This window comes from Salmo salar, chromosome 15 (assembly GCF_965601325.2).
Source record: "Salmo salar chromosome 15, fSalSal1, whole genome shotgun sequence".
Classification (NCBI taxonomy): domain Eukaryota; kingdom Metazoa; phylum Chordata; class Actinopteri; order Salmoniformes; family Salmonidae; genus Salmo; species Salmo salar.
Window position 1 is genome coordinate 88,201,482 of NC_138305.1, and position 22,670 is coordinate 88,224,151.

The 22,670-nt window shown below is 44.2% G+C and overlaps 1 protein-coding gene across 4 annotated transcripts in view; it reads left to right on the forward strand.

Annotated features, from left to right (window-relative positions):
• LOC106572352 (signal peptide, CUB and EGF-like domain-containing protein 3) overlaps positions 1-22,670 on the forward strand; it is a 115,112-nt gene that overhangs the window by 83,985 nt on the left and 8,457 nt on the right. For 2 of the 4 annotated variants that reach the window (XM_014146408.3, XM_014146409.3), the window contains exons 7-10: positions 2,351-2,398; positions 6,913-7,029; positions 9,066-9,188; positions 17,604-17,720. In XM_014146408.3, the coding sequence (XP_014001883.1) occupies positions 2,351-2,398; positions 6,913-7,029; positions 9,066-9,188; positions 17,604-17,720 (405 nt within the window). The remainder of the gene's footprint in view (positions 1-2,350; positions 2,399-6,912; positions 7,030-9,065; positions 9,189-17,603; positions 17,721-22,670) is intronic. The other 2 variants (XM_014146410.3, XM_014146411.3) reach the window with 1 other exon arrangement.

Genomic DNA, 22,670 nt, shown 5'->3' on the forward strand with positions numbered 1-22,670 from the left:
CAAAACAACCAAAGCAATCTTTATGTAAGTTAGAGTATTCTGTTCATATAGCTTCAATATACATTCTAAACTACAGTAGTTTCATTGAACCGGGCTTCCACTTCAATGCTCTCAGTCCCATTAATGACACTGGAACAGAACCAACTAAACCGTTGTTGACCAAGATTAGTTGGCAATATGAACAGCACGGTGGATTTCTGTTTAATGGATATCCCATTAAAAACGACACACTGTCAGTAGTCCTACAGACTGTTAAAGTAAAGTAATGTGTTAAAGTAAAGTAACAGACTGTTGGACTACCGACAGTGTGTCGTTTTTAATGGGATATCCATTAAACAGAAATCCACCGTGCTGTTCATATTGCCAACTAATCTTGGTCACCACCCGGTAGTGGAATATCCATTAAGGGTGGTGTTTCATATGCACTTTACCACATCTTCATTCTGTTGTCTCAGTCTCTCCACACAAACTCAATTACTATTCAACAATAACGGGTAATGACGCAGGCCTCTTTTATTTGAAACGGTTTGCCTTTTCATCTTTCCTATCTATCATTTTTAGTACGTTGTTGGGGGTTTAGAGTTTATAGTGCAAGTCTCAAGACATTTACTTTTACATGCAGCATATCTACATTTATGCTGTCCCTGTCATACACACGCCCACACATACACACACACGCACACGCACATGCACGCACGCACGCACGCACGCACGCACACACACACACACACACACACACACACACACACACACACAAGTTGTATTAACACACCATAATTCCCTCCTGGACTGGTCTCCAGTGTGTTTGCACATACTGCATGTTTCTGTAGAGCAAGAAAGTTAACAAAACAGAAAGGAGCAGCCATCATGTGGAAGTATTCAAGTGGTTCATATAGCGAATCATAAACATCTCCAAATAGCAGGCAGACATGCTCACACACACACACACACACACACACACACACACACACACACACACACACACACACACACACACACACACACATACACACACACACACACGCACACACACACACACACACACACACACACACACACACACGCACACACACACACACACACAAATGTATATGGACATGCACTCACAATCACAAACACATGCATGCACAAAAGAGAGCACACACTCCACTTACTGAAACGCACACACACATACATACTAACTTTTCAAGTGGTCCATACTGTATATCCATTCTTACATACATACTAACTTTTCAAGTGGTCCATACTGTATATCCATTCTTACATATTAACTTTTCAGGTCGTTCATACTGTATATCAATCAAATGTATTTATAAAGCCCTTCTTACATCAGCTGATGTCACAAAGTGCTGTACAGAAACCCAGCCTATATCCATTCTTATGGTGGTTGTACATGGTTTTGACAGTGCTCTGTCTTTCTGTCTGGGGGCGTGGCCTAGAGGCATGGTTGTTGGTGCATGTTGGGATGCAGTCATGTCGGTATAATGGTGACAGTAGATGTAAACAGTGCATGCTGTGTGTGCCGTCTCCTCACTGAGGTAAAGAATCCTCAACCGTTCTCATGCGATGATTCTATGAAAACAGAGAGTGATATGGAACTGTGTGATCCCTCATTTACCTGAATGACATCAGAGGAATAAGAGATTGTAAGCACGTCGAGGAGAGTAGTGTCACACTCACACAACATAACACAACAGTAGCACCATGCTGTGTGACGTCACAACTTCCGGGTCGTCCCCCCCCCCCCCCCCCCCCAAATGCCTGCTAGCAAAGCATGAGGGTGAATCTGACTGTTTCTGACCTGCCTTTCCTTACTAACCACTAACTACCTTCTATAATGGCTTGTAGAGCTTGAACTAACTGAATGACACCCCTGGCGTTACCTCAAGTCTGCCTGCACCCTACAACTCTTGAATGCGTGGCTCTTGTATGTGCATGATGGCTTCTTTCTGCCTTTGTCGTTAGAGGTGACCCTCTTGTTCTAGAGAATGATCTATCATAGACATTTTCTGGTTTGATTTAGAAAGTACACACCATTCTTTGGTCAGTCATTATCAGTAGCGCTGTGTATCAATAGTTTTGCCCTTGTGACAAATCAATGGTTTTCTGCAACTCCTCTGGGCATTGATTCTGAGTAGAAATAGATTACCTATATGATGTGTGTCATGAATATGCCTGCTGAGTCAACCAGCCCAGAAATGGGGGCAATTCCAGTGAAAAGTGTACCACTAATGTACAGTATTATATACATGCAGAATTATTCTCATGATGACATCACCGATGTTTGGCCCATGGTCCTAATTGGAGCACTAAAGCAGTGTTTTTGCAATGTATGTGTATGTGTGTGCAGGGGAGAGGAGTCTCCAGAACCAGGCAGCCCCACAGCTGTTCCCCAATGGTAAATATCTCTGTTCCTCTGGTTCCTCTCTGGGGGCTCCACTGACCATCTGACTCCTGTCTGCGCCCCTTCGTCCGTCTATGTGGGTGTGGGCTGTAGGCTGACCAACCCGGGGGAAACTAACTAAGCTAACACACATTGCACCCCTCCCAAAGGGGAATCATCCCTCTCTGACCCCTGACCTTTGACACCTTCCCACTTTCCTTGTCCATCTGTGAATTCCCTTTCAATAACAATGGTGGCTGCCCATGTCAAACCATGCCTTTTCAAAACAACGCTGCTGTATTAGGAAGAAGCCTTCAACTTACCAGAACAAGACAGTTTGAGGAAAATAAAAGACAGGTAAGAGATATATGGGATGTATTGAATACTACAATATAGAGGCTTTAGAATGGACTTCCTGGAGCTGTATCATAGAACAGCCCTTCCCAACCTAGGGTTAATCCTTAGCCAATCTGTTCTGTCTGACCCTTTCATAAACGTTCTATGCCTTTCTTTTCATAGCTGTAAATGGATGTGCTGGTAATAGCTGGGCTAAGTGAAAGGCCTGACTCAAAGTCTTCAACCTCTCTTCCAATTACTGTGATGGCTGTTTAGAAACAGGCCAAGGAAGGAGCCTGTGGTTTATTTGTGTTTTGATACAACTGCCATGAAGGGAATTAAGCCCTGTGCCGAGCAGCTATCCGTGGCCGGTTCTGAAATGCTATGACAGAGTATTAGTGCTTGAGAGGGAGCCACAGGCATGGCCATGACTTAACAGTCAGCCACACAATAGACGGAACACAGAATACCTCTTTGTTGTAAAGTTTCATGTAGGCCTACACCATCCAACTGTTTGGATGCACAGAATCACGTATTTTGGAAGTTATCATGTGCTGTAAATGTATGCCGTTACCTAGTGTGGAATGTATACTTCCACTTGGAGAAATGTACAGTACAGGTTTTATATTTCTTTCAAGATTTATCTGAACATTTAAGAGGGGGTGCATAGTATATAAAAGTCACTCTTTCTCCATCAAACACAATATTATGATCAATTGTATTGAGAAACAATCAAATATTATTACATAACAATTCAAGTCATGAAAAATACACTTCAACCCAAATTGTCTGCTGGATAAATTGTGCTGTTATGATCTGAAAGAAATGCCAAGAAAAATAAGCACATAAATCTGTATAAATGAATCAGACAATAGGATGATGACAACCCCATATCAGAGAGATTTATGACTTAATTACAAAGCTCCAAATAGTGGGGGAACCTGATGAGAGAGGGGGAGAGAGAGAGCAAGAGAGAGAGAGACCGAAAGCGATAGAGGCGCGTGCAGTGCATTCTCTAAGGAGATTCACTCTCAAGGTATTTTAAGAGAGATAAAGTCATTTTGTCTAAACTAATAGTAAAAGTAAGTTGTTACCATGGTCGCTTGTGCTCTCTGCCGGGGTTTCAGTCAGCTCAAACAGAGCTCAAAGAGCTTCCCTAAATGAGCCCAGAAATCAATACTGCCAAGCCAGACAAAAGCTCACCTTTGGTTGCTTTCAAAGCTGCGGTGGTAGAGGATATTTGCAGACCATTTCAGGGGTTGTCATCATCCTATTGTATTTTTTTATTATTATTGAAAAAGTATTTACTACATTATTTTCCTTCTTTCCAAATAACCTTGTGTACTATTTTCATAATAACCCAATTCTAACTGCATGTCTGCTGCTAGGTGAACTCAGAGGCTTGGATTTGGAAGAGAGAGTGTGTGTGTGTGTGTGTGTGTGTGTGTGTGTGTGTGTGTGTGTGTGTGTGTGTGTGTGTGTGTGTGTGTGTGTGTGTGTGTGTGTGTGTGTGTGTGTGTGTGTGTGTGTGTGTGTCTATGTGTGTGTGTGTCTATGTGTTTGTTTGCATATGCTTATGAAATATTTTGTTCGACTATCCAATTGGTGGGCATTGACCACTTTGGACATATTGCCTATGTCCACCCAAATTCAATTGTATTTTATAGCAGCCAGCTAGATGTATGTCGCCCCTTGGCAAACAACCAAAGCTTATCACCACGTAGGTGTAATTTGCCAGTCAAATGACAACGTATTGCTATTGCTTCAGGGAGAGAGGTGAACTGTACTTTACATCAACATATGGAACTGATAAACACTGTACATATCAGAGCCTTTATGTTGTACAATTTACAAAAGTCTGCCCACAGCTGTGGATGTGTCTGGTCTGCCCACAGCTGTGGACGTGGCTGGTCTGCCCACAGCTGTGGACGTGTCTGGTCTGCCCACAGCTGTGGACGTGGCTGGTCTGCCCACAGCTGTGGACGTGGCTGGTCTGCCCACAGCTGTGGACGTGGCTGGTCTGCCCACAGCTGTGGACGTGGCTGGTCTGCCCACAGCTGTGGACGTGGCTGGTCTGCCCACAGCTGTGGACGTGTCTGGTCTGCCCACAGCTGTGGACGTGGCTGGTCTGCCCACAGCTGTGGACGTGGCTGGTCTGCCCACAGCTGTGGACGTGTCTGGTCTGCCCACAGCTGTGGACGTGTCTGGTCTGCCCACAGCTGTGGACGTGTCTGGTCTGCCCACAGCTGTGGACGTGTCTGGTCTGCCCACAGCTGTGGACGTGGCTGGTCTGCCCACAGCTGTGGACGTGGCTGGTCTGCCCACAGCTGTGGACGTGGCTTGTCTGCCCACAGCTGTGGACGTGGCTGGTCTGCCCACAGCTGTGGACGTGTCTGGTCCGCATCCAGAAAACCCAACCCACACACATACCAGGGCTTGTGTCGCTCTCTTCTTTTTTGGCAAGCCATAATCGTCATAAATGTTTCTTTACCCTCTTAACACATGATCATTACTGTTTTGTGTGGTAACTGCTCCACTAAGCATTTTGGAGGCATGTCGTGACAGTTCTGCATCACTGTGCCTGCCAACTCTCTATGCCTCACAGACAGTGTGCAATTTGAACAAACACACAGGCTGTGCCACTCATCACCACACAACACTACCGTGGTTCACTAGGAATGCTCTCTCTCTCTCTACCCCAGCGCAGAGCCCTTGGTCTTTCACAGGATGGCTGAGCCATCGTCTTTCATTTACAGCCAGAGCCAGGCCCATGAATGCCCATACCAGCAGAACACTGCCTGGGGTCTCTGTCACAGTGTTGCTGTGATACCACTGTCTATCACCAGAAGTGAAACGAGCAACAAATGCTTAAACACTTTCTCCCACTTAGATAGAATTCCTTGATCTATGATCCTTGACGGTTTGGTCTGCCTCGTCATGGCTGCTCGCTGCTGCATAATGTCATGTTAGCCTAGGTATTCCCCCAAAATATAAAGTTATTCTCTGTGGAGACTTGGGCAGCTGTGCTTCCTCTGTGGTGTCACGTGTGAGAAGCCCTCTCCATACCAGTCTCTCAGCAGTCTGTGATGAAGCCCACAGCCAGGCCAGCTGTTCCGGTGCTCTTTATGAGATAGGTTCTTGGGTCTTTAATAGACTTATTTGTGAGTTAACTGCCGACTGGTATCCCTCAGCTTATTAGAAGAAAAGTGATGCAATGTGCTTCTCTGTGAGTGATCAGCTGCCCTTAGAGCAAGATATCGTATATGAGGTTTAGTTTTTTAATGGTGTTATTTTCCCAGAGTGTTTGAAGCTATTGGTGAGGGCTGCCAAAAGAATGTAACATTAGACGGACACCAAGCTCTTTAAAGTGTGATCAAATTTCTTCTCTTCTGCGATTTGTTAAAAATCTCCTATCTCCTACGTGAAATGTGTCAGCGTCTGTAGATGAGGTCATGAGGCATGGCCTGGCAGCCAAGCTGCTCTCCTTTCCCTGACTGACCACCCTCCATTCCTCAAATCAATCTTTCTAACGCACGGACTGGCCTGGCGAAATTGCTTTTTTATCCCCAAAATGCCTGGAAGCTCTTGTCAAAGCCAGGGTAAGAAATATATATTTTGACCACAACTGTCTGGGGGAAGAGCTGGTTTGTCATGAGAGGAATTGGTTGATGTCCTGTGAGGAAGTTGGGGGAGGAATGGGAGTGGGGGGGGGGGGGGTTTAACTCACTGCTCCCAAAAGCAGCTAAACATGCACACACGTACGCACTCATTTGTTTATGTCTTGACATTATGCTCTTAGTACTCTGATCCTCTATTCTCCATAGTGTTGTTGTTAGTCTGGTGCATTATCTAACTCTGTCTTCTTTGTCCACTTCCCCTGAGCAAACAGGAGAAAAGTACTTCAGCACTTCCTGTCTCTTATTTGTCTTGTTCTTATCCTCTTTGAAACTACACTGTACACTAATATACATCTTTTAAACAAGCAACCGGTTTTGGGAACAGTTACACCACCTATAAAATCCCTGTGTGTGTGTGTGTGTGTGTGTGTGTGTGTGTGTGTGTGTGTGTGTGTGTGTGTGTGTGTGTGTGTGTGTGTGTCTGTGTGTGTGTGTGTGTGTGTGTGTGTGTGTGTGTGTGTGTGTGTGTGTGTGTGTGTGTGTGTGTCTAACTGTGATGTATGTTTCTCTTTGCAGAGACGTGTTTAGTGAACAACGGTGGCTGTGACAGCACATGTCACGATGCAGTGACCGGAGTCCGCTGCAGCTGTCCTGTAGGCTTCACTCTCCAGCCAGACCGCAAGACCTGCAAAGGTAACCTAACACACACACCCTCTCACCTCACCCTATCAAACAAAAATCACCTGTCAATCACCTGGTTGCAGATCAATCTTTCTTTCTATGTTTTCCTTTTGATCTATCTTGCTGGTTCCTTTACTGGCCCCCCTTCCATCCCCACAGCACTCCATGTACATTGTGTCCACAGTCACAGTGGCCATGGGAATCAGGGCTCTAACAGACTCTAATCAGGGAGGCATTGTGGGCTTGTTGAGGCGCGTAGGACTGCCGCTGTCTGGTTCCCCAGGCGTGGCTCACCTGACCTCACCTTGCCACCCTACTCTGCCTCCCTCCCCTGCCCTTCCTCATCCCCTCTGCCTTATTGGCTGCCTCCGCCTCTTTCAGAGCTCTCACATTGGGATTGATGAGTAACCCAGGTCTTTCAGAGCTCTCACATTGGGATTGAGGGGTAGCCCAGGTCTTTCAGAGCTCTCACATTGGGATTGATGGGTAGCCCAGGTCTTTCAGAGCTCTCACATTGGGATTGATGGGTAGCCCAGGTCTTTCAGAGCTCTCACATTGGGATTGATGGGTAGCCCAGGTCTTTCAGAGCTCTCACATTGGGATTGAGGGGTAGCCCAGGTCTTTCAGAGCTCTCACATTGAAACTGAGGAGTAGCCCAGGTCTTTCAGAGCTCTCACATGGGGATTGATGGGTAGCCCAGGTCTTTCAGAGCTCTCACATTGGGATTGAGGAGTAGCCCAGGTCTTTCAGAGCTCTCACATTGGGATTGAGGGGTAGCCCAGGTCTTTCAGAGCTCTCACATTGGGATTGAGGGGTAGCCCAGGTCTTTCAGAGCTCTCACATTGGGATTGAGGTGTAGCCCAGGTCATTCAGAGCTCTCACATGGGGATTGAGGAGTAGCCCAGGTCTTTCAGAGCTCTCACATTGGGATTGAGGGGTAGCCAAGGTCTTATTAGGATGCCAACAATTTAATGCTGTGTATATATTTCGTATGACCATAACCCTGAGGTAATGGGTACTGCTTTAGCAGCACATCCTTTTGTCAAGCTGCCCGTATCTTGTTATTGCTGTTAAACACAAATAGCATAATTTTCTCAAAACTTATCAAAAAGCTTTTGTAAATGTATGCAAAGAAGAGCATTGGAGTAAGAAGGATTTAGATTAGGAGTACATTTTGGGAAGATGAAAACCTAGAAGAAGAGACAAAGAGGGAAAAGAAGAAGCAGACGAGCTCTGTGGAGAAACTCAAGACTGTTGATGCTGCCAAGAAGCCAAGAATAGGAGTCTGCTTCCCCTCCAGTGCTCATAACATTAAAGCTAACAACTCTGATAAAAGTACATTGGATTTTATTAGTTTTGTTTCAGAGGAAATAAAAGGAAAACAACCTCAGAGAGCACTGGCACGAGAGGACAAAGAGACAGAGAAAGAGAGAGTGTTATTATTTTATTCCATTTCTGAGGCATTTATTTTAACCAGATGATGGACTGAACTCTCCCTCAAGAAACAAATGCCTCATTTACGACAATGTTTAAGATTTAATCTGAAACATGACCCAACCTGCCAGGCCCGGGTGAGCCATATGATGTATTGATTGGTTATTGACGATGAAAAGAACGGTCGATTTGTGTCGGGCTGTGCTGCTGAGACATAGTTCTCCCCTGGCTGTCTCTGTAAGGGCTGTGATCTATTCTAACAACATGTGGACCCAGATCATACTCGTCTTAATGCCGGCCCTAAGGGAAAATCTCTAATGCACTTTCCTTGTGCAACTCTCTCTTCTCTTTCTGGGATGGATCTCCACTCAGCTGTGTGCACCATTGTCCTCTACTTAACACGCTTGTTCTGTTCTCGCCTGCTGCCTGGGCCCCAGAGTCATCCATCACACATGCATATTTCAGCCATCAAACACACATCACATCCTTACCCTCTATGTCTCTCTCTTCCTCTCTGCCTCTCTCCCTCTCTCCCATCCCCCTCTCTCTCTCTCTCTCTCCCCATCTGTGCGTTAAAGTGAATGCTATGTACTGTATGTGTTTTCTGTCCGCAGACATTGACGAGTGTCGCCTGAACAACGGGGGGTGTGATCACGTATGTCGGAACACAGTGGGCAGCTTCGAGTGCAGCTGCAAGAAGGGCTACAAGCTGCTGACCAATGAGAGGACATGCCAAGGTAGGAGCCCATCCCTTCAACCAATCATCGGTCAGAAAACAGACCTAACAAGACCAGGTCATACTGCTCATGATCCAATGTCCCAGTGACCACTACCTGTTCTGTGTGCCCTTCAGCTAATGACATAGATTTCAGATGTTTATGAGTTCAGCAGGTTTATTCACCATGTTACTGAGGTGAATTGGAAGGTATTAGCATAGTCGTGATAATAATACGTTGACTTCCTCCTCCCTAATTGTTTTGGCTTCAGCACGCTGAGGGAAGCTGCAGAACCAGGCCTCTATCTGGCTTGTTTGTTTCTGAGATTCGGTGGGAGCCGGGGGAGCCAGCTGCAGAACAAATAAAGAGTTTGCCATGCAGAACTATGGAACCATGGACCTATGGAACTGAGCTAACTGACATTCTGAGTGGAAAAATAGACGATGTGCCTTGTCAATCAGTGTCAAGGCTGATGCATATCAGGGACATGCCTTGGGCTCAACACTGAAACACATCATCCTAAACATGCACATCTATACCAAGTATGCTGTCCAACTCACTGTATGGAGACCAACTGTTTAACTTTAGAGCATGTGAAGGTACATCAACCTGACTATTTGGGGGAGCGATCTTTCTCTCCTCATTTGGAATCTATTTACATCATTTTTCAGATGCTTTCACCCAAAGCGTCTCACATTTAACACATTTAATATGGCCCAAGGGAGAAAACACATCTTTAATGTTCCCTCCAACCAACTCAGCCATATGGTTTTGGGAATATTCCGAGGTGAGAGGAGAAGGGTGGTGTTGTGTTATATGTGTGGGGAGCTACTTGGGAACAGTGTGGAGATTGTCAGGAACAGTTTGTTTTGTCTGCAGATGAGGGGTGTTGATAAAGCTGGCCTCTTGTTGAGTGAGGCGTTGTCAGGCCAACATGCTCTGCTGCACCCTGTGCTACACCGCGCCACACTGGCTACAGACTCATCCGTCTAGTCTACTCCGCCAGCCCCTATCCCTCCTGCGCTCCCTGACAACTGAAAAGAAAGAAAAAGAGAGAAAGCTTAATTTCTCTAAATTGCTGTCAGGTTGTTGCAGTAATCCTGGGTGTCTGCTACACCTGGGTGACTGACTGACTGATTGGTCCATGGCAGGGAGACAGGGATTTTAGCAGGTCTATAGTGTTATTCTAGTGGACTGTTTGTTTACAGTGTGTGAAGAGGTGTTTTGTTCCTCAATATATCATGGTTAGGTAGTCCCACATGATCTTACTGTATTTCCTTGATAGGTAACTGTCAATATAGTGCTTGGCCATTTTTTCTAAGATGTTTTTTGTGCAGATCTTTTTTGAGTGGACACCTTTATCCAATGTCCTAACATCAACAGCAATATACTATGCTGAAAAAATATAAATGCAACATTTTTCATAAGCTGAAATAAACGATCCCTGAGATTTTCATACACACAAAAAGCTTATTTCTCTCAGATTTTGTGCACACATTTGTTTACATCCTTGTTAGTGAGCATATCTCATTTGCCAAGATAATCCATCCACCTGGCAGATGTAGCATATCAAGAAGCTGATTAAACAGCATTATCATTACACAGGGGCACCTTGTGCTGGGGGTCAATAAAATGCCACACTAAAATGTGCAGTTTTGTCACACAAGAAAATGCCACAGATATCTCAAGTTTTCAGTGAGCATGTAATAGGCAAGCTGACTGCAGGAATGTCAACCAGAGCTGTTGCCAAAGAATTGAATGTTCATTTCTCTACCATAAGCCACCTCCAACATTGTTTTAGAGAATTTGGCAGTGCGTCCAACCGGCCTCACAACCGCAGACCACGTGTATGGTGTCGTGTGGGGGAGCGGTTTACTTATGTCAACGTTGTGAACAGAATGCCCCATGGTAGCGGTGGTGTTATGGTATGGGCAGGCATAAGCTACAGACAACGAACACAATTGCAATTGCATGTTTCAGCATGATAATGCACAACCCCATGTCGCAAGGATCTGTACACAATTCCTGGAAGCTGAAAGTGTGCCAGTTCTTCCATGGCCTGTATACTCACCAGACATGTCACCCATTGAGCATGTTTGGGATGCTCTGGATTAACGTGTACAACAGCGTGTTCCAGTTCCCGCCAATATCCAGCAACTTCACACAGCCATTAAAGAGGAATGGGACAACATTCCACAGGCCACAATCAACAGCCTGATCAACTCTATGCGAAGGAGATATTTAGCACTGCATGAGCCAAATGGTGGTCACACCAGATACTGACTGGTTTTCTGATCCATGTCCTATCTTTTTTTTAAGGTATCTGTGACCAACAGATGGATGTCAAGTTTCATGTTTTTCATGTCACATGCACAAGTACAGTGAAATTCCTTTCTTGCAAACTCAAAACCCAGCAATGCAATAATCAATAACAATGTAATACTAGAAAAACACACAAGAAATAAGAAGAAATATGAAGAACACAATAAGTAAGTAAGCATACTATATACAGGGTCAGTTCCAATACCATATTCAGAATGTGCAGGTGTTCTGGAGTGATAGAGGTAGAAATGTATAGGGGTAAGATGACTAGGCAACAGGATGTATGATGAACAGAGTAGCAGCAGCTTGTATGTGAGTGGGTGGGTGTGATTGTGTGTAGAGTCAGTATAAATGTGTGTGTGAGTGAGCAGATGATGGAGTGAGTGTTTGTGAGTGTGTATGGCCCTCTCCGTGTGCATCGATACAGTGCAAAAATACAAATAGGTCAATAAAGATACAAGGCTAACTCAGATAGTCTGTGTAGCTATTGTGTTAGCTATTTATCAGTCTTATTGCTTGGGGATAGAAGCTGCTCAAGAGCCTGTTGGTGCCAGACTTGATGTACCGGTGGAAGCAGTGGAAGCAGTGAGAATAGTCTATGGCTTGGGTGGTTGAAGTCTTTAACGATTTTCCGGACCTTCCTACCACATCGCCTGATATAGATGTCTGGGATGGAAGGGAGCTCGGCCCCAGTGATGTACTGGGCTGTCTGCACCACCTTCTGTAGCGCCATGAGATCGAGGGTGCTATTGCCATACCAGGCAGTGATGCAGCCAGTCAAGATGCTCTCAATGGTACAGCTTTGAACTTTTTCAACCTCCTGAGGGGCTGTCTTACTTTCTTCACTACTGTGCGTGTGTGTTTGGACCATTTTAAGTCTTTAGTGATTTGGGCACTCTTGACCTACTCTTGACCTACTCAACTGCAGTCCTCCCCCCCTTGTAGTCCACGATCAGCTCCTTGGTCTTACTGATGTTGAGGGAGAGACTGTTGATCTGGCACTACTCTGCCAGGTCACTAACCTCCTCCCTGTAGGCTGAGTCATCGTCGCCAGTGATCAGGCCTACCACCATCGTGTTGTCAGCAAAGTTGATGATGGTGTTGGTCATGCGTGGCCACGCAGTCCTGGGTGAACAGGGAGTATAGGAGGGGACTAAACACACACCCCTGTGGGGCCCCTGTGTTGACGTCCAGGATCCAGTTGTAGAGGGAGGTGTTCAGTCCCAGGGTCCTGAGCTTGGTGATGAGCTTGGAGGGGACAATGGTGTTGAACGCTGAGCTGTAGTCAATGAACAGCATTTTCACATAGGTACAGTATCTTATCTAGGTGGGTGAGGGCAGTGTGGAGAGCAATTGAGATTGTGTCATCTATGGATCTGTTGGGGCGGTTTGCAAATTGGAGTGGGTCTAGGGTGTCTGGTATGGTCACATACACATGGTTAGCAGATGTTAATGCGAGTGTAGCGAAATGCTTGTGTTTCTAGTTCTGACCGTGCAGTAATATCTAACAAGTAATCTAACAATTTCACAACAACTACCTTTTACACACAAGTGTAAAGGAATTAATAAGAATATGTACATATAAATATATGGATGAGCGATGGCCGAACGGCATAGGCAAGATGCAGTAGATGGTATAGAGTACAGTATATACATATGAGATGAGTAATATAAACATTATATAAAGTGGCATTGTTTAAAGTGACTAGTGATACATTTATTACATCCAATTTTTAATTATTAAAGTGGCTAGAGATTTGAGTCAGTATGTTGGCAGCAGCCACTCAATGTTAGTCATGGCTGTTTTTCAGTCTCTCGGTCCCAGCTTTGATGCACCTGTACTGACCTCGCCTTCTGGATGATAGCGGGGTGAACAGGCAGTGGCTCGGGTGGTTGATGTCCTTGATGATCTTTTTGGCCTTCCTGTGACATCGGGTGGTATAGGTGTCCTGGAGGGCAGGTAGTTTGCCCCCGGTGATGCGTTGTGCAGACCTCACTACCCTCTGGAGAGCCTTACGGTTGTGGGTGGAGCAGTTGCCGTACCAGGCGGTGATACAGCCCGACAGGATGCTCTCGATTGTGCATCTGTAAAGGTTTGTGAGTGTTTTTGGTGACAAGCCAAATTTCTTCAGCCTCCTGAGGTTGAAGAGGCGCTGCTGCTCCTTCTTCACCATGCTGTCTGTGTGGGTGGACCATTTCAGTTTGTCCGTGATGTGTACGCCGAGGAACTTAAAACTTTCCACCTTCTCCACTACTCTTCATGATTACAGAGGTGAGTACTACAGGGCGGTAGTCCTTGTGGCATGAAGCCTTAGAGTTCTTGGGGACCGGAAGGATGGTGCTCATCTTAAAACATGTGGGGATTACAGACTAGGACAAGGAGAGGTTGAAAATGAATATGCATGCCAACTGTTCTGCTCCTGCTCGGAGAACACTCCCTGGATTCTGTATCTGTGTTTGGGCCATTTATTTCAATTGACTGATTTCATCATATGAACTGTAACTCAGTAAAATCGTAGAAATTGTTGTGTGTTGCGTTTATATTCTTGTTCAGTATAATTCTTAGGTAAGTGGTGTGTGGTCAGCACTTCCTCAGTCCAAGGCCCAGCTGGGTGACTGGAGCAGGGACCATCTCCCACGCTAGCTAGCTGAGATCTGGCCTGGCTGGCCATTGTTGTTGGACACTTTGGGGAGCAAAAAGGAAGAGGGAAATGTGGTAAGCATAGGCCCAAATAACACTCTTATCTATACCACATGAAGGCAGTGCCATACGTGAGTAAAATAGCTATAAAAACAATCCTAATAAGTCCTGACTTATTAGAGATGTGGCTGTGCTGTTCGGTAAAAAGAAGAGCCTACTACAGTACACAAAGTGCATACTGTAGTAAGGTGTTGGGATGTATAAACTGAACTCCACAACCCCGTTTATCTTGCTTTGAACGGCCACTGTGTTTCCCAACTGTCAGCGGCCCGCGGCCCATCAATCAAGACGCGACATGTCTGGCCCGGTCCAGGGCTTGGAGGCATTTCTCGACCCTTCCTCCCCCCTACCCTACCCTCCCTTCCCCTCATCCCCTGCTAATCCCTATGAGGGCGTTGTCGGAGGGCCCTTATCAGATCTTACTAGGTCTCCCCCAGGAGGAGCATCAAGGCCTTATCTACTCTGTGTAAACAGCCTCGGCCAGGCATTGTTCCACCATTCTATTGTTGTAACATTTATTTGCTCTGAAGGATTGTTATTTTGTGCAGCTGAGGGGGGAAGAGGAGGTGGTGGGGTGATTCGTAGGCCAGTTCGGCACAGCGTGAGTCAGCGTAATTGCTGCTACGGAGGAGGATTGGTGTAAGAAACCTGTGTCCTTGTAAATAACACAATTGTAGAAATGTGAAATTGTTCAGATTGAGGGAGCAAGCAAGGGGGTTTCTGCCTGTGTTGTGTTAAAAAACACCAGCCACTGTTCCTTCAGTGTATTCCTCATCTGCACGTACACCATGGGTCTCAAGCCCTGCCAACCACTGCATACCTCACCTTACCTGCTGGTAAACAACGAACATAGTCCCAGGCATCCTGAAACATCCAAGCCCATCCCTTACTTTGTACAGTGTAGTACAATACAACACTACAGGTTGCTTCTTCCCATTGAATCATATTGATCAGAGCTGGATAGAGTATGTCCCAGTAGCAAAGCATGTACCCAGTCAACCCCAGTCCTGAGATGTTAGCTAGCATCCCAAAATCCCAGAGGAGTTCTTTCAAACAAAACAAATTATGCCATTTAGATGCCAATTAATTTCTATTTTTGACAGCTAAGTAAAAGTTAGCTCTTAAAGCCCCCATGCAGTCTTTTACATTTTAGATTTTTTTTTAAATCATCACTGTATTTTTAAATCATCACTGTATGACTAATAAATCACTGTGTGTTTTTATTTCATGAAAATAACTCAAAATATATTTTTTATAATTTATTTCCCTGAGCCTCCTTTTGCCATTGAAATGCTCTGTCTGATCGTGTTGGTGTGTTGATACAAATTTAAATATATATACATACACAGCTAGGGCCTACCTAGCTTACCCTAGAAGGGATACAGCTTTTGTCAAATTGCCGTCAAAACTTTTCCTAACCTTAACCTATTTCTCCTAACCTGCTACGTTAATTATCCTAACCTGCTGCGTAAGTTATCTTAACCTGCTACGAAAAGTCAAATCTGACAAATGCTGTATCCCATTTAGTCAAAACCCACTTACCCATTCAAAGTATGAGGATTCATATGCAGATATAAGATGACTGGTCATTGGTCAGATTGGGATTTCATGATTTGGGCCAAAAACTCCATCCCACAGGTTGAAATTCCAGGATTTTTCATTCAAACAGCTCTTACACAACAAGGGCATTATCATAATTTTCACAGTTTCTGAGTGTTATTTCGACCTCATAGTGTGGAAATATCATTAAAAAAAATCTACAATCAAATGTTTAACTGCACTGCCCCTTAAAGCTCTACTCTGCCCCAAAATAATAAACCAATGTGGTAATACATGAAAAGCATTTCTTTCTCAGTAGCCCAGTGTTAAACAGAAATATGATTCCATTCAAGATAGAGAGTTCACAACGTGAACATGAAGTGGAGATCACTTCCAATTCTTTACCTGGATGAATATCTCCTCTTTATGCCAAATTGCAGTAATAAAACCTTTTAGGGGTGTTTGAAATGTTCGACATCAGCCTGTGTTCCTCCCGACACACTGAAGACTCCCTGTCTACTCTTTTTGAAAACGGATCACTTAATGGGCGTGGCGTTTAACTCAACCCAAGCCCACTTCTTTGGTTGGAGGTATTCTTACAAGAGGCTTGCCAAGTAGAAAACTCATTGGCTGTGTCTATGACGCATACATAAAATATAAATGCAACATGCAACAATTTCAATGATTTTACAGTTCATATAAAGAAATCAGTTAATAAAAATGTATGGATTTCACATGACTGGGCAGGGGCGCAGCCATGGGTGGACATGGGAAGCTATAGGCCCACCCACTTTGGTCTCAGACGACCCCGCAGGTGAAGAAGCCGGATGTGGAGGGCTGACATGGTTACACGTGGTCTGTGGTTTTGAGGCCGGTTGGACGTATTGCCAAATTCTCTAAAACGACGTTGGAGATGGCTTATGGTAGAGAAATGAACATGAAATTCTCTGGCAACAGCTCTGGTGGACATTCCTGCAGTCAGCATGCCAATTGCATGTTCCCTCATAGAGAGAAAAACGTTTTCTGTAAAATGTCTGGGATTTTTTATTTTAGCTCATGAAACATGGGACCAACACTTTACATGTTGCGTTTATATTTTTGTTCAGTGTAGTTTGGTAAACTATGATTTCAGAGTAGCTTCCCCAACACTGGTAATTGCAGTCATTTAAATATTGGATGGTAGGCTCCTGAACCCAATGTCCTCCACCTACTTTCATGTATTATGTTAATGGACTCAGCTCCATTGTATTCACAGGCATGGAGAGTGATATCAGAGGTACATGTATGAGTCCAGTGGTGTTCCATTCATCTGATAAAGACAAGCAGGGAATAAGGATAGAGAAAGTAACAATGCAGTGCTGGGTGGCAGGGGCAGGGGCAGGGAAGTTGGCTGCAGAGGTATGGGGTATTTCCTTTAGACAGACATATTCATGACTCTCTGCTTCTCAGACAGATTATTTCCAATTGGCTTCAGAACAAAATAATGAGACATTTGTAAGATAGTGAGCTAGAGGGAATGTTCATTAAATTGTCATTTTTTTTGTGGACGAAACAGTGATATGGGGAAATGATCGACAGGTAGTTCAGGAATTGAAAAATGGTCCAAAGCTCCTGTTATCAGTAGGGGAAACATACTCCTGCTCAGACTCCTGCTCAGACTGTCAACCAATGTCTCATTCCAAACAAAATAATTTTCTATTTAAAAAAACGTTTTGTTATTTGCCAAGTCGCATTGCAATTTATTACTAATTCAAGCTGCAAGCTGCCATAAATATTATTTTTTCTCATTATAAAATCTTAAATGAGTTGTAAGAAGTTGTGTAAGTGAATAATGGGAATTCATACCTGTCTCTCTATATTCCCCCTCTTCCCAGACATTGACGAGTGTTCTTTTGACCGGGCGTGTGACCATTCCTGCGTCAACTCCCCTGGCAGCTTCCAGTGCTTCTGTCATAAAGGCTATGTTCTCTACGGTCTGGCACATTGTGGAGGTAAGGTGACACTTATCCCCCCTCTCCAGGTCTCTGTACACTATTACTCACCCAGTCCACCACACTTTCTCTAGACCGTTATCCCCCCTCTCCAGATCTCTGTACACTATTACTCACCCAGTCCACCACACTTTCTCTAGACCGTTATCCCCCCTCTCCAGATCTCTGTACACTATTACTCACCCAGTCCACCACACTTTCTCTAGACCGTTATCCCCCCTCTCCAGATCTCTGTACACTATTACTCACCCAGTCCACCACACTTTCTCTAGACCGTTATCCCCCCTCTCCAGATCTCTGTACACTATTACTCACCCAGTCCACCACACTTTCTCTAGACCGTTATCCCCCCTCTCCAGATCTCTGTACACTATTACTCACCCAGTCCACCACACTTTCTCTAGACCGTTATCCCCCCCTCTCCAGATCTCTGTACACCATTACTCACCCAGTCCACCACACTTTCTCTAGACCGTTATCCCTCGTAACTTGAATATTCATTGGCATTACTTCATCTAGTTTCTATACCAACTGTATTTTGTGTAGTCTGTTTGTATGGCTAATAATTCCATATTGCTCACCAGACCAGTCAGTCTAATGCTAGCAATCCCGAGTTGGAGGAAGACTGATTTAGCCTTGATTTTGTGACATGAGTAGTAGACAGTAGCACACATGGCTCCACCTGTTGCACTAAAACAAACAGCTCTTATAAGAGGATGTGCTTGATGCTGTGGTAAAGTTAATCTATTCCAGTGTGCTAGAGGTTTGGTAGTTCCAGACGACTGGTGTGTGCCAGATCTGCAGGGCAGAGAGAGAGAGGGACCTGTTTGAGCACATCAGGCTGTTTCAGCGGCCCTTTGATGGTCTGTGTATCACGGGTCTGAATCTGATGCTGTCTCCAGAGACCTCTCAGCAGAGGGTCTCTCAGAGGAGGTGTAGGACATTGAGAGTGAGAGAGAGAGTGACAGAGAGAGAAAGAGAGAGACAGAGCGAGACAGAGAAAGAGGAGAGAGAGAGAGAATTCACAAAATTGGACAAACACCAAATTGAGACTGTATGCAGAATGAAAAAATATCCTCCATGTACAATGTAAAACACCAAATAATGCATGCAGAGCAGAATTAGGCCGATACCCGCTAATTATCAAAATCCAGAAAAAGAGACGTTAAATTCTACAACCACTTAAAAGGAAGCGATTCCCAAACCTTCCATAACAAAGCCCTCACCAATAGAGGGATGAACCTGGAGAAGAGTCCACTAAGCAAGCTGGTCCTGCGGCTCTGTTCACAAACACAAACAGACTGCACAGAGCCCAAGGAGAGTAACACAATTAAACCCAAACATATCATGAGAAAACAAAAAGATAATTACTTGACACATTGGAAAGAATTTACAAAAAAACAGAGCAAACTAGAATGCTATTTGGCCCTAAACAGAGAGTACACATTTGCAGAATACCTGACCACTGTGACTGACCAAACCTTAAGGAAAGCTTTGACTATGTACAGACTCAGTGAGCATAGCCTTGCTATTGAGAAAGGCCGCCATAGGCAGACCTGGCTCTCAAGAGAAGACAGTCTATGAGCACACTGCCCACAAAATGAGATGGAATTTGAGCTGTACTTCCTAACCTCCTGCCAAATGTATGACCATATTAGAGACACATATTTCCCTCAGATTACACAGATCCACAAAGAATTTGAAAACAAACCCAATTTAGATAAACTCCCATATCTATTGGGTGAAATACCACAGTGTGCCATCACAGCAGCAATATTTGTGACCAGTGAAGAACAAACACCATTGTAAATATAACCCATACTTATGTTGATTTATTTTCCCTTTTGTACTTTAACTATTTGCACATAATATGACATTTGAAATGTCTTTGTTCTTTTGGAACTTTTGTGAGTGCAATGTTTACTGTAAATTGTAATTGTTTATTTAACTTTTTATTATCTATTTTACTTGCTTTGGCAAAGTTAACATATGTTTTCCATGCCAATAAAGCCCTTAAATTGAAATTGAATTGAGAGAGACCGAGAGAGAGACAAAGAGAAATAGAGACAGAGAGAGAGAGACAAAGAGAGAGAGCGACAGAGAGAGAGGAGAGAGAAAGAGACAGAGAGAGAGAGACAGAGAGACAGACTATGTACACACACAAAACACATAGCTTTCCAATTATTTATTCTCCATTCTTGTTTGTTTTGACAGGTCTACCAATGCAGGAATGTTATGATAGCATATTTCCAGCACATGGAATGTAAAATGTGTGAATGAGAGGGCAGAGTAGTTGCCTGGCATAAGAGCTGTGTGTGTATCTGTGTGCCATTCTAGAAAAGTCCTACTGGTGATGAATGACTCTCCCTCCCTCTTCTAGTCTACACTGTCGGAACTGTTAGATAACCCTGAGATTTATGTTGCTTCCCCTGCACCTCCTCTTCCACAGCAGTAACCAAGGTTGTGTTATTCCCCACCGTAGTTTATCAGTTGAAATATAGCTGCCAAACACTCCAGAGACTGCTCCTCAGTGCTTAACAATGGACTCACCCTAAATAACCCCTATTAGGTCAGTGACCTGCTGTGGAGGCCTGTCATCACTGGCTTCAGCTGACATCTGAGAGAGACTACCCTGACTGAGACATTAGGAAAACCACATGGTGGAGTTATACTGTGGCGTTAAAGTGAGAGAGGCATGCATTGAGGTGGTACGCTAGCTGTAGAGTAGATGTTACTGTCTGATTATTCTATCTGAATGAATCAATATGTTGTTTACATAAAACCAAGTTGATATTTGATCATTGGAATACAACTTATATATGTGTTCTATTTTACTTGGTTACAATCACTTGATAAGCATTGAGTAGACTTAAACTTCCTAAGGCTAGGTGGGACGCTAGCGCCCCATCTCGACAACATCCAGTGAAATTGCAGAGCGCGAAATTCAAAATACAAAAATCGTTAATATTAAACATGAATGAAAATACATGTGTCATACATAATTTAAAAGCTTATCTTCTTATTAATCCAGCCGCATTGTCAGATTTCAAAAAGGCTTTTCGATGAAAGCATACCATGCGATTATCTGAGGACAGCGCCCCGCCCAAAAAATCTTTAAAATCATTTTCCAAACCAGCAGAGGCGTCACAAAAGTCAGAAATAGCAATAAAATAAATCACTTACCTTTGAAGATTTTCCTCTGTTTGCAATCCCAAGGGTCCCAGCTACACAACAAATGGTCATTTTGTTCGATAAAGGCCTTCTTTATATCCCCAAAAAGTCAGTTTAGTTGGCGCATTTGATTCAGTAATCCACCCATTCCAGTCGTTCAACATGCAGACAAAGCAATCCCAAAAGTTACCAATAAACTTTGTCCAAACAAGTCAAACAACGGTTCTAATCAATCCTCAGGTACCCTAATATGTAAATAAACTATAACATTTAAGAAGGAGAATAGTATGTTCAATACCGGAGATAAATAACGAAGTGCGCGCCCTCAACCATGGGCGCCACAAGACTACAGTCCAAATGAGAGCCACCTTGAAAAAGTACAAATTCTAGCAATCTTTTCAAAAAACAAGCATGAAACCCTTTCTAAAGACTATTGACATCTAGTGGAAGCCATAGGAACTGCAATCTGGGAGGATTTCCTTTGAATATCCCATAGACAAGTGTCTGAATGGGTGGTGACCTCAAAAAACAAAAATTCCGGATGGATTCTCCTCTGGTTTTTTCCGGCCATATCAGTTCTGTTATACTCACATACATTATTTTAACAGTTTTAGAAACTGAGTGTTTTCTATCCAATACTACCAATTATATACATATCCTAGCTTCTGGGCCTGAGTAACAGGCAGTTTACTTTGGGCACGTCAGTTATCCGAACTTCCGAATACCGCCCCCTAGCCCTAAGAAGTTTTTAAGAAAACAAGGTACCCCATTCTCTACAGACATGGTGCCCTCAGTTTACTGTTGACCTTCACAGTCAAACTGTGATTAGCCTATTCTATAGCCTCTCAGTCTCACTGGAGTCTGGGGCAGAAGAATGTGTGTCTGCGTGTCAGGGAGATGACAGGTATTGCTGCCTATTGAAGAAAGCAAGAGCCGGCGGGTGAGCTAGCTCATTTTCATGTTTCTTTTCGTTCCCCCGTGGAGTTGGAGTAATGCCTTTGAAACCAGCGGATGATATCATCCACAGACAATAATGATGCATGAGGTCAGCATACGTCAATCTGAATGTCTTTTTCTTCTCTCTCTTTGACTCTCCCCTCTTATTCTCCAATCCCACATTGGCCTCTGGGATAAATGAGTTGATTTCTTCTGAGCAAACAGAAAGAAAAACAGACAGAGCTAGCTGTAGAGAGGGCTTGACAAAGATTTACTCAAAGTTTTTTTCACATTTCAAGCTTGAGAAGAAAAATAGAAACAACTCTCTCTCTCTCTGTCTCTCACTCTCTCTCTCTGTCTCTCTCTCTCACACACACTCTTTCTCTCACTCTCTCTGTCTCTCTCTCTCTCTCTCTCTCACACACTCTTTCTCTCACTCTCTCTCTCTGTCATTAAATGGAGTTATTCAAGGTGAAGGTCAGATTTCTTCAGACAAGCAGCTTGACAGACAGATGCATCTCCTTTGCTTTGTGGCAACACAACCCCAGCCAAACACTATTGATGAAGTCATCATCTCCATGGTGGGAGAGAGCAGTGGAGGCTTGTAGACTGTTTTATTCACGCTGAATAATCAAGCTAATCGATATTCTATCAGCAGGCCATATCATCAATCACTGTTATTATCTGTGTTTCTCTCCTGGTGTCCCTGTCACTAAGTCTGGCTTGGCCCAGCACCGAGCCACACCCCTTTGCCTTGTCCCCCTCATCCTCAGCACCAAGCCACACTGCCTTGCCTTGTCCTCCTCATCCTCAGCCCCGAACCACACTGCCTTGCCTTGTCCT